We start from the raw sequence: 12,282 nt of genomic DNA, 5'->3' as shown, positions 1-12,282 counted from the left end.
GGTCTAGTCAAGCTGTCTCACTACTCACTTTAACTGAATCTAAGTTTTATTCAACATTTTGAAAATCATGCAGCTGCCAATTAATTTTTAATTTGGCCACGAATGGATTTATTTTAATATTCTAGTTATATAGATAATAGATATACCTATCTAGCAATAATAATGATATTGCTAACAAAAGTATTTTGAAATTGGTTATGTTCAATGGGTTCAATACCAACTTGTGAGTATATATGCCGCCCACGATGCATGAAAAGTTTCTTACTTTAAACTCTAAGCAATTTAGTGACATTTATGAATGCTGTGTGTGTGAGTGTGTGCAATTTAGTCAATTACTACATGGTGTTACTAACTTTTTCTTTTTAGGGAAAATTACTATATGGTGTTACTAGTTACTATATTTTTCTTAGAGCAGCTACTATGTTTTAGTTAACAAGTTTTTTTATTTTATTTTAGTACAATGATAAAAGAAATTAAAATAATATTAATCCATGTAAATTATCCAAATTCATTGTCATGAATGTAATTCCTTAAGGATATATATATTTCGTATTTCCTTTTTGCAATGAAGGAGTGATATTTTGTATTATTTTCTACAAATAACTTATAAAAATGATTACAAAAGGCCGATCACCTTTCAAGACTAGAGAATCCTTTCAAAGAAAAAGAAGACTAGAGAAAGCAGCCCAATAGAATTATCGTTAGAAGATTACTAGTTATTCTATCTATTTCGTTTTATTCTGTATTTTAAATTTTAAAAGCAAAAACTTATTTAAAAGTGAGTACAAAGGGTATGGTGACATTAGAGTTGTCAAATGGACTGACTCGCTCATGTCCAAGGGGTCTGACTACATATATGGATCAAACACGTCCGACTCATTTGGTATTGGGTTACACACTAATGAGTCCGGCTTGACGCATGTATTCTAATGGATCGACCATGCCCTTTTTTTGTGCATTCAATCATTTAATTTTTTTGTTCATCATCTTCTTCTTGACAAAAACCCTAACACCCTCTCTCTCTCTCTCTCTAACTCTCTCTCTCTCTCTCTCTCTCCAACTCTCTCCTCCCTCCCTCCCTGTATTTGCATCATCACCATCTAATATGGGTTTGAATGTTCTAAACAACAACTACAACATTATGGCTCGCTTCACCACCTTCTTTTTTTTCGTCGGTACCAATGTGAACCCTAGAATCGTGACCTAGCAGCGTCGAAGATCTGTGTTGTGTTGTCTATTTCGAAATCTCATCTCATCCTTCTCTTAGTTCTCTGTGCATTTTCTAGGTTTTATGTGAGGCTTGATCATATGCTAGTTGGATTACTATTATTTTGGGCTTCTCTGGTTATATGATTTTGCAATTTGTCTTTTTGGGTATGAATAGTAACAATACGATATGTGTTCCATTTTTTGCAAGCTTCTGATCTATGTGAATTTGGGCCACATTGATCTAGTTTCATCGTTGTTGTTCTTGGGTTTCAAATCAAGCTCTGATTAGCGTTTATGGGTTGCTTGAAATCTTTATCGTGAATTATCACTTCTAGGTTTTCGATGACCTTACTTCTGGGTGGTGACCTCGCTTCTTGACTCTCCGAATCTTTCAATTTAAATGTTATACATACAAGATTCGAGTTTTGTTTGTTGGGTTTGCTTGGTTCTATTTGGAATTTGAGTTTGTTATGTTGATTTGGAAGAAGAAGAAAACATTCATGTTGATGGGTTGGAAGAATAAAGAATTAGGCTGGCGAAGATTCTAAATTTTGTTGATGTTGTTAGATGGGAATTAGGGTGTTGATGACTAAATTTGGCAAGTGCGCTAAATTGTTTCAAGTAGTAAAGGGATAAGTAAAATCGTTTCCACAGAGATAGTCATTTCAACTAGGCAACTAGCTAAACTTATTAAAACAATAAATTAAAAGAAAATAAAACTTTGGGGAGTTACAAGTTTGATTTAATTACGCAAAGCAGATAAGTTTGATTACATAATTTTGCGGTGGTTAGGATTCTTTGAATCTCGTCTATTTCCTTGTTGAATTAAAGACAAATAATTTTTTGATACAAAATAAAGATTCTATTTAAGTGATCAGTTTGTGGAATTTTTGCGTCCCTCCAGTTTCGAAGTTGCATCTGCTAGTCATAATAAGGTTATACGCGCTATACGGATATAGGGTTGTCAGTGCGGTCTAACTCACTTAGAGGTAATGGAAACATAAAAGAAAATGTAACATCCCAATTTGAGTATTAAGAATTTAAAAACTTTTTCATCTCAAATAGAATTTTACTCTAAAATTTTAACTTAAGATTTCAAATAAATGACTTTGAATAACTTTCTTTAGAAGTAACATTTACAAAATATTTATAGAAATGGTATTCCAAATTGACATTTAAAGGCTCCACCTTCGTCTATGAATCTTAGAAGTACACCACATAGGGCTTAATTACTCATGGTAACTAAAAACAATTACAAAATAAATAAAACATACTACAAGGACAAAGTTTATACTCCTCCCTTAATGTGCCTACGGCCCTGACTTCCTCTTGAACCGCTTCGTTCTGACGTATAATTTATAATTTTTTCTATGTTAACATGTGTCCAAGACACAGGTTAACATTTTCTTAAAAAAATAATCCCAACAATAAAAAATATACATTATGAGAGTTTTAATCTAACGAAAATAAGAGAAGATGAGATGATAGCTAGCATGCACTTTGAAATTAGGCTTAATTGGATTTTTGGTCCCCTAAGTAATTATCAGTTTTCATTTTGGTCCCATAATTCGTAAAATCAACATTTCGGTCCCTTTTATTTTGCTTCGTTTGTCAAAAAGGTCCCTAACCGTTAACTTTAACCTCAAATGTCTATGGTGGACCATCTTAAGAGTGGTCCACCATAGATCCTATTAATTTTGTTAATTTAAACCGTTTGATCTTTTTTAATAAAAGATAACTGTTAGATCATGCATGTTTATTGTATCTTACAATGAATCAACAACAACTAACTTCATATCTCATTCTTCATTTTCTTCCTTCCTCTTATTCATCACTTTCATCAAGCTTCATAAATCTAACATACGGTGCCATTTAATTTGGGAAATGAGAGTTTTTTCCCACCATAGGAAAGTTGATCATATCCATTAGATCAAATGAGGAACATATTCCTATCATACTCTCTCAACCACTAGATTATTTTTTTATACTATCTTTCACACTCTCTCTTTCATGTCCCCACACACCCATACCACCACCACTAAATCACAAATTCAACAACCACTTTGACCACCATTGCACCACCACACACCACCATGGTTGCTGCCGGAAAACTTGTTAGCGTACGATTTTTAAAATAGGAAGACCAAAACATCATTTTCTTTTTAAATAGAAAGACCAAAAATGCATTTAAACCTTACTTTTTTAACATTTTTTCTTTTCTTTTCTTTTTTATGCTTCCAGGAACCCATTTGTTTTTTTATAAAAAAAAAAAAAAAAAAAACAGAAGAAAAATAATATAATTCAAAATTATATAATACAATCATTTTACCTGGAGAGAAACATATTAATTGGATTAAAAAAAAAAAACAATCACAAACAGGTATAGTTTATGCGATGGTGGTTGGAATTTGAACAACAAGATAATTATGCATCCCTCTAAAATAAACTATGAACAAAATAATATTGCATCCCTCTAAAAAAATATAATATTGCATCGTTAGGTTAATTTAGATTCTTTATAGGAAAATTTGCAGGTACCCTTGAGTTTTGATTAAAATGATAGTGCCATTTAATTTGGGAAAGGAGAGTTCTTTCCGGCAGCAACCATGGTGGTGTGTGGTGGTGCAGTGGTGGTCAAAGTGGTTGTTGAATTTGTGATTTAGTGGTGGTGGTATGGGTGTGTGGGGACATGAAAGAGAGAGTGTGAAAGATAGTATAAAAAAATAATCTGGTGGTTGAGAGAGTATGATAGGAATATGTTCTTCATTTAATCTAATGGACATGATCAACTTTCCCATGGTGGGAAAGAACTCTCCTTTCCCAAATTAAATGGCACCCTAACATACAACAGATCTAACAAAAAAATAAAAAATACAAAAGTCATAATCAATTAAAATTTAATCACCATCAACAACAACAACATCACCAACAACAATATCACATAAATCTTCATCACCACCACCACTATCAACACCAACCGCACTGTAGCTTCGTTACACCACGCACCTCCACTCCATACCCTAACCCTAATTCCAATTCCAATTCAAAATCAATTTCCTTCATCTTCCTTCTCCTCTTCTCTCTCCGTTCTGTCTAGTCCCTTTTCCCTTTCCTTCGTTCTTCTTCACCTTCTTTATCCCTCTTCCCCTTTTCCTTCATTGTTTCACATCTCTCTTTTTCCTTACCCTAACTTTCTCTCTCTTTTCATTCTCTTCTTCCAGACTTCCTTGTTTCACTATAGAAAGTTTCAATTTTTAAGTTAATCCAACAAATTACCTCAACTGGGTATCAATTTTTACTCGAATTTCAGTTAAAAAATTGGGGAAAATCGAAGCTAACGTCATTGGATTTGATGTTGGATGTGGTGATACGGAGTTCCGACGAGGAAAAGAATTCGGCGATGGTGAAATGGATATGTGTTGTGTTGTTTCTTTGTATTTTAAAAAAAAAATGGTATCTATGTATTGTGTTGTTTCGTTGGATTTGTATGTTGCGTTGAGAGAAGAATAATGAAGGAATTCTGAGGAAAAAAATTAATGCTTTTTGGGGGAGAATATTACAGTTTGGTTTAATTAGAGTTGTTGTTGGTTTTGTGTTTCTGGGTTTTATGAATTCATAAATTTATGAATTTCTTTTTCTGTGATGGTGGTGCAGTGATGAATTTATTGATAGAATATTATTGTCATTAGTCAATAATATATTTGTAATTATTTATAATTAAGTTTATTTATGTTTGTAATTATTTAGGTTTGACTATATCTATTATTATTTAGGTTTGATAAAATATTATTGTCATTAGTCAATAATATATTTGTAATTAATTACAAATATATTATTGACTAATGACAATAATATTCTATCATTTATGATGGTGGTGTGTGATAATTTATGAATTTCTAGATATAGAGTAATTAATTGGGGGATTTATGGATTTTGGGAAAAGAAGATATGAAGATTTTATTTTGGGAGAGAAGAAGAGATGAAGATTTATGGAGATGAAGGAATTCTGGAAAGTTTTTCTGGAAAATATTGATATAGATAGAGGAAGAAGAAGAAGAGAGAAGACAATGAAAAGTGAAAAAATTTAAGTGCTGACGGTTCACTGGAAATATAATAGACATGCAATTAAATGGTTAAAATCAAATCAAAAAATTTCGACATTAAAATACTAACGGAGGGGACCAAATTGACTAACGGAGCAAAACAAGAGGGACCGAAATATTAATTTTATGAGTTATGAGATCAAAATGAAAACTGATAATTATTTAGGGGACTAAAAATCCAATTAAGCCTTGAAATCAATTGATGCATTTCTTTTTGACAAAAGAGACCATATAATAATATGGTCAAAATGTCCCTTCCACGTTTGTAATTGTCCCACTTGACACCCTTTCACGCGACAGAACACAAAATCAGACCTCAATTAAGTCACAAAGCAATTTTAATGTCAAGAACTCAATGTGAATGGTAAGGCAAACTTCATTCCCTTGTTAACATAATAGTAACAATTTTAATCTCACAGAGAACATAAAAGTTCTATGCTCACATGGGTGTGTAATCATCGTTATTGTCTTAAAGTCGAAAAGTTAATACTTAATATTAATAATAACGGTGACATTTATTTCTAGGATGGGTGAAGGATAGGTGGAGGCTGGCATCTAGGTCTGGAAATGAGTCGAGTCGAACCGAACATGTCTGAGCTCGGCTTGACTCGATAAGAATTGGTTCGGCTCGAAACTCGGCTCGAGTTCGACACAAACTATTTTTTCAGCTCAAGTTCGGCTCGTTTAAAGTTCACGAACAGTTCGGTTCGGCTCGTTAGGTTCAGTTCGGTTGCTCAACTCGTCCAAAAAAAATTAAAACAAAAGTTAATTTATAGATCTTTGATATTATATATATATATATATATATATATATATATATTAAAATTAAATATTGAATTAAAATAAAAGTTCCCACAAGCATGCATATATATAAACGATAATCGAGCCATCTCATGAACCTAACGAGTCGAGCTATATGTAGCTCAAATTCAGCTCATTTAATTAACGAACTTAATTTTCAGCTCAAGTCCAGCTCGTTAGGTTCATGAACCAAATTTAACGGATTAAATATCGAGTCGAATGTCGAACTATAATCGAGTTGGTTCGGTTCATTGCCAGCCCTACTGGCATCAGACAAAGGGTACATAGTTAGTGGCGTGTATCACATATGAACTAAGGTAGAACCAAATATTTGATAGGTATTGCATGAAATAACTTGGAATAAATCAGTCTCCTTGAAGGTATCTATCTTTGTGTGGCGGTTTCTTTAGAATAGAAAAGATAATTTAGTCCATCGTAGACTTATTTATTAGAAGTCAAAGTTTGTGTGGCGGGTTGGGGCAATTTGGAATTTGTAAGTCATTTCAGTGTTGTTGATTTTTTTTGTAAAACACTAGTGTTTCTTTAGCACATCTTGTGCTTGGGGAATAAGTTTTCATTGTTAATTTAATTCATTTTGAATTGTTCCAAAAAACTCTTATGTTCATTTTGAATTGCAAGTCAGAATAACACATATTCATCTTCCACTACGAGTTCCTCCCACCACCATAATCACAATTTGGTTAACGGAGATATAGATATCAGATGGAGGGAACTAAGGAGCGGTAGATTTAAATGTAATGTTGATGCCTCTTTTTCAACTACCAGCAATAAGGTAAGATTGGGTATGTGCATTCGAGATTCAGAAGGAAACCATGTCTGCTCAAAAACTATGTGGTTCACTCCATTGTGTTATGTTGACATTGGGAGGCCCTGGGTTTATATCATGCAATTCGGTGAATACATGAACTTCAACTTGCAAACGTTGATTTTGAGGTTGATTCAAAAAGAGTAGCTGATTATTTCAACAAAGGTCGAGGACATGTCACCAAATTTGGTTATATTATGGATAGTTGTATCCAATTTTGCAGTACCTATTTAACAAACTCTCATGTCGAGTTTATTAGGAGACAAGCAAATGAGGTTGCACATGAATTAGCTAAGACAACCACATCTAGTAGTAGCTTCCGAATTTTTGATGAAATTCAAACATGTATTACTACTGATTTAATTTTTAATGAAATGATATAAGTTATTTTCCCTAAAAAAAACACATTAGTTGTTATTTTATAAGTTATAACTATAATTGGTTAAATTTGAATTATCATGTCCCCTCAAGTTACAGGATTGAGTTTGTTGTCTCTAATTATAAGTATTATTTGAAGAAAAAAGTATCCCCAATTTTCTTTTAGCTCGCTGATTTTTTAAAGAAAATTTTGTTCATTTTTATCGGTCTTCATTTCAAAATTCTAAATTGTATTAATGTTTTTTTTAATAGTGTTTAACTGGTTATTGTACATAGAGAAACACATCTCTCATATGTATGTATACGGTTTTTTGAGTTAAAGTTGCATATTCCTAACTTTTTTTTTTAACGTGTATTTTAAGAGGGCAACTATTGCGCATATTTCTTGGCCAAGCTCGGACGCTCTTCAAGATTATGTGTGACTTTTTGGTTCATCGTAGTTGAATTCAGTGTTGAGGCTTAATATCCTAGGTTGAAGGATTGCAGATAAAAGACATAATTTTACGAAAAGTACAAAAATGTACTGTGTTAGTTTTATTTATATTTTTTTTTTAAGGATTATTAATATGTGTAATTACGATAAAATGGCAGTTGTTGCAACAAAAAAAAACGTTAAAATGACATTAAAAATGTTCAAATGTTATAACAAATGTATTCGGTGATTTGTTTTATAAGATAAAAAGTCAATATTGAGAATGAATTAGTTATTAGGCCGAAGTTGGTCCTAAACACCCTTCTTTCATTACACCAAAAAAAAAAACACTTCTTTCATTTGGAACCCACATTTTGAAAAGTTCTCTTAGGAGAGTAAAATCTTATAAAGTTTTTCTTGCTAATATAAAATCAAAAGTTCCACACTATCTTGTTCTTATTATTACAACCATTTTGGCTGTATCCATCATCTCTCATTCCTTTGTGTCTGGCATTAGATTGAAAGTAGCTTTCTCTTATTATAAGGCAGAAGAAAAACACTCCTAGCTAGTTCCAAAAGTATATTCTCCTTAACCTATATATTATAAAAAGAAAATTAATGCAAAAACTCGAGAAGGTGCAAGCTTGTGTGTTTTTATTTTGTCCTTACCTTTTTTTCTCCACTTTATTTTGAATAAAATTATGGAAAAAATGTGAACACGTGAAATGGAAAATGGCAATCATGTTGACCCAAAATTATATTATGAGAAAAATATTATGTGATGTCTCAAAAAATAGGTACATGATACGAGAAGGTCATCCGTACGCAAGAATTTGAACTTTTGAACGTTAGTGGGTATTATAAAAAATAAAAAATAAAAAATGTGTATATAGTTTTCTACAATTATATAACTTCAAGTGTGTCGGATCATTTTTTTGTGTTAAGTATAGTGACTGGAGCTCACACATTTTAAATACGGAGAAATTAGACATCTAAGGTTCGAACTTTAACCCTGCATATATTATACATGGTCCCTACTAATTGAGTTAAGTTTGTAGGAATGAATCATAGTTTTACATATTGATATAAATATATATATATATTGATCCATGTTAATCACAATATCAATATTTGAAGTACAGCTGCAACCATAATTTAGAACCATGTGTCATAGTCACCTTAAATGTGAAGCAATGACAAATTTGTTCAGCAACCAACCAGAAATGTAACAAAAAGACTAATAATAAGATTAGAATCTAGGCTTCAAGCAGGGTTCATATTGTAGGATGAAAAAAGGATAACTTTAATGACTGTTTTTTTCTTTTCATTTTGACGGAAACTTTAATTTCTTCTTTGCATGCTACAATAAATTGAAATAGCTATAGTGACTAAAAAAAGATAAGACTTGAGCAAATAATCAATTGGGGTGTGTGTGGTCTAGCAAATGAAGTTGGTCTCAGGAGCAAGATGTGTTTATATTTAATGTCGGATGATGATAGTTTTTTTAGATATATTACCTCCAACAATAAAAAATTTATGGAAAATTCTTAAAAAAAAAAAAAATGGGATGAAATTATATATACTATGAGTTGAAAGGAAAAAAACAAAAAAGTGTGAAAATTGAAAGTTGAAGATAATTTTAGAAAGAGAAAAAGTCAACTCAAAAGAGGCAAAAGATGCTATTTTCTTTATATTTAGTATAGATATAATAAAAACAGAAAAAAAAAAAAAAAAAAAAGAAAGATTGTGACTCATTATACCAATAGTTTTTTAATTATTATGCTTCATCATTTTTTCAAAAAAAAAAAAAAAAGTAAATAGGTTTTAGTAAAAAAATAGAAAATTAGAAAATTTGTAACATTTTTTTCTCCAAAAACTTACCCAAGAGACCTTTTTTTTTAGGGTTTAGACCAAGAGACTTAACACAATTTTTTTTTTTGTTTTTTTTGTTACATGCACATTCTATATCTAAGATATGAGATCATTTAAAAAAAAACAAAACAAAAGAAATTTGTAACTTTAGAGATTTAGGGTATCAAACTCAGAACAGAAATAAATTTAAGATTTAGGGTATCAAAATCATGGCATCATCATCATCCACGAAGAAGATCACCTTGAAGAGTTCCGACAGCGTGACCTTTGAAATCGAAGAGGTGGTGTTCCAATCAATCAAGAATTTGACCGATGATGTTGCCGACGACATTGAAATCCTGGTTCCGCGCATAACGGGCAAGATATTGGCTAAGGTTATTGAGTATTGCAAGAAACATGTTGAGGCTGCCAGTTCTTATGAAAAGCTCTTTGATGATAAACTTAACAAATGGTACACTGAATTCGTCGAGGTTGATAATGTTACGCTCTTCAATCTCATATGGGCTGCAAGTATCTTGGATCTTTCAATCAAGACTCTAGCAGACATGATCAAGGATAAGAAGCCGGAGGATATTGGTAAGATTTTCAACATTATAAATGCTTACCGTCCGGAGTAAGAGGATGAAGTTTGTCGTGAAAATCAATGCACTTTTGAAAACTAATTAGAGTCTAGGGTTTAGTCTCTAAAATTTTATATGGTTAAGAGACCACTGCTTTGTTGATTTTGTTTATAAAAAACAACTTTTATATATAAGATAAGATTTTGTAAAAAAAAAATTATATATAAGATAAATAATCAATTTAAAATTAAAAACAATAAAATGGTTAACCAATGACCAAAATACATTTGGCCCATTATTATTTGAGAGGAAATTTGGCCCATTATTCGTTAATATATAAAAGGAGGCTATATGATTTAAACTGACTAAAACTTTTTATTTACGATATTTATTTTTGTCAAACGACGAAACAATTGTGAATTCCACTGGTGGCGTTACTGTGTTAGGGTTCAAAGTTTCACTCTTGCGTTTGCAACAGCAAAACTACGACATGATTCTCCTCCCTCCATCTAAATCGTGGCGGCAGCGTACTTCCAATGTGTCACCGTCTTCGGTATTCCTCCCCTGACGAACTTATCGCTGAAGTGCTTTCCTTCCTTCAAGTAAAACCACTGATGCTACTGAAGTGCATGAGTAAGTCATGGAATACTCTCATCTCGGAACCCACCTTTGTCAAATTACATCTTAATCGATCTGCACGAAATACAGACCTCGCATTTGTATCTTCCTTAAGATCCTTACTATCAACTTGCTGACAAATATTGCCGCCATATTGTTGGTTCTTGCAATGGATTGCTTTGTTTGCAAGGTTTTTCTTTCACCAACGGATACCAAATGTGGCTTCGTTTTTGGAACCCGGCCACAAGGACAATATCTAAAAAACTAGGGTCTTGTCGTGTTGACGGTCTAGTTCACTATTCTAATCTCAAATTTGGTTATGATAGTTCAACCGACATTTATAAGGTGGTGTACTTCCTTCCGGAGACAACAAACGTAAGAATTTTCAATTTAGGCGATAATGTTTGGAGAAATATTCAAAATTCCCCCGTCACTTCTCGAGGTTTCCAAGAAATGCCATTTGTTATACCAAATCTAAGTGTGTTAAAGGATTGTCTTTGTTTTTGTCACGATTTCAAACAAACTCGTTTTGTTATATGGCAGATGAAGGAATTTCGAGTTGAAGAGTCTTGGACTCAATTCCTTAAAATTAGTTATCATAATCTTCAAATAGATAATAACTTTAATTACTTGAACTTTTATGTGTCAACAATACGTCTTTCGGAGAAGAATGATACACTATTATTGAAAACCAGTTGTGAAAGTTCAGCAATTCTCTATAATTGGAGAGATAAAAGCATAAAGAGAATCAAAAAATCTTGGTGGTTCAATGTCCAGGATTATGTTGAAAGCTTGGTTACGTATTGTTGAATGTAAGTTCATATTACAATGGTTTACTTGTTTAGACCTTGATTATCTGTCATGAATTTAAGTATGAATATATTTTTGCAAAATTAATATATGTTGGAAGATTTGCTATAGTTCTGTTTATCCCCCATGTTACGTGTGGTGCAGGCTTCTATTCATGGCGGCGCGATTGGAGGTTGTTGGCAAGCTCACGACCAAACATCTCTAATTAGATTAATGAACATTTTTTTTTTTTTCTCTTTCTTGCATTTTGTATATTATTCATGCCTAGGTAGGAAGTTATTTGGTTTCAACTCAGATTTCTTGAACTAGTTTTTCATTTATCTTGGATTCATGCTAATATATGTGGAGAAAATACAACTCAAATAAAGCCCTAATGCACATTGCACATCAGTGTATAAAATTTTGACTATAGATATGATTAGGTTGTTGCCAAGTCAAGCAAAAGCTATGCTTCCCTTTGCTTTGGTGCAAAAACAAACACTGATACAATATAATGCAGGTGTGAAAATTGTTTTCCATTATGATTAGTTTGTTGTACTTTCTACTAGAAACAATATTTGATGGATGCAAGAACTAAACTATAATGATGACATTGTTGTTATTCCATGGTGTTAAAATTGTTTTTGAAGTTGGTTTGGCCTTGTTGAATTTGTTTGTTTTTTAGTTTATCAAACATTTTGGTAAATTCTTCCA

General features: G+C 32.1%; 1 protein-coding gene across 1 annotated transcript; it reads left to right on the top strand.

The window, feature by feature from the left end:
• Window positions 1–9,810: 9,810 nt before the first annotated feature.
• LOC11408483 (SKP1-like protein 1A) lies at window positions 9,811–10,218 on the top strand. Its single transcript, XM_003620985.1, has one exon. The coding sequence runs from the start codon at window positions 9,811–9,813 to the stop codon at window positions 10,216–10,218; it is 408 nt and encodes a 135-aa protein (XP_003621033.1).
• Window positions 10,219–12,282: the final 2,064 nt, after the last annotated feature.

The sequence above is a fragment of the Medicago truncatula genome, chromosome 7 (assembly GCF_003473485.1).
Source record: "Medicago truncatula cultivar Jemalong A17 chromosome 7, MtrunA17r5.0-ANR, whole genome shotgun sequence".
Classification (NCBI taxonomy): Eukaryota; Viridiplantae; Streptophyta; class Magnoliopsida; order Fabales; family Fabaceae; genus Medicago; species Medicago truncatula.
This window is presented reverse-complemented; position numbering and strand designations above follow the sequence as displayed.

Coding starts and splice junctions, on each gene's coding strand:
- LOC11408483 (XM_003620985.1), top strand. CDS start 9,811: ATGGCATCATCATCATCCACGAAGAAGATCACCTTGAAGAGTTCCGAC.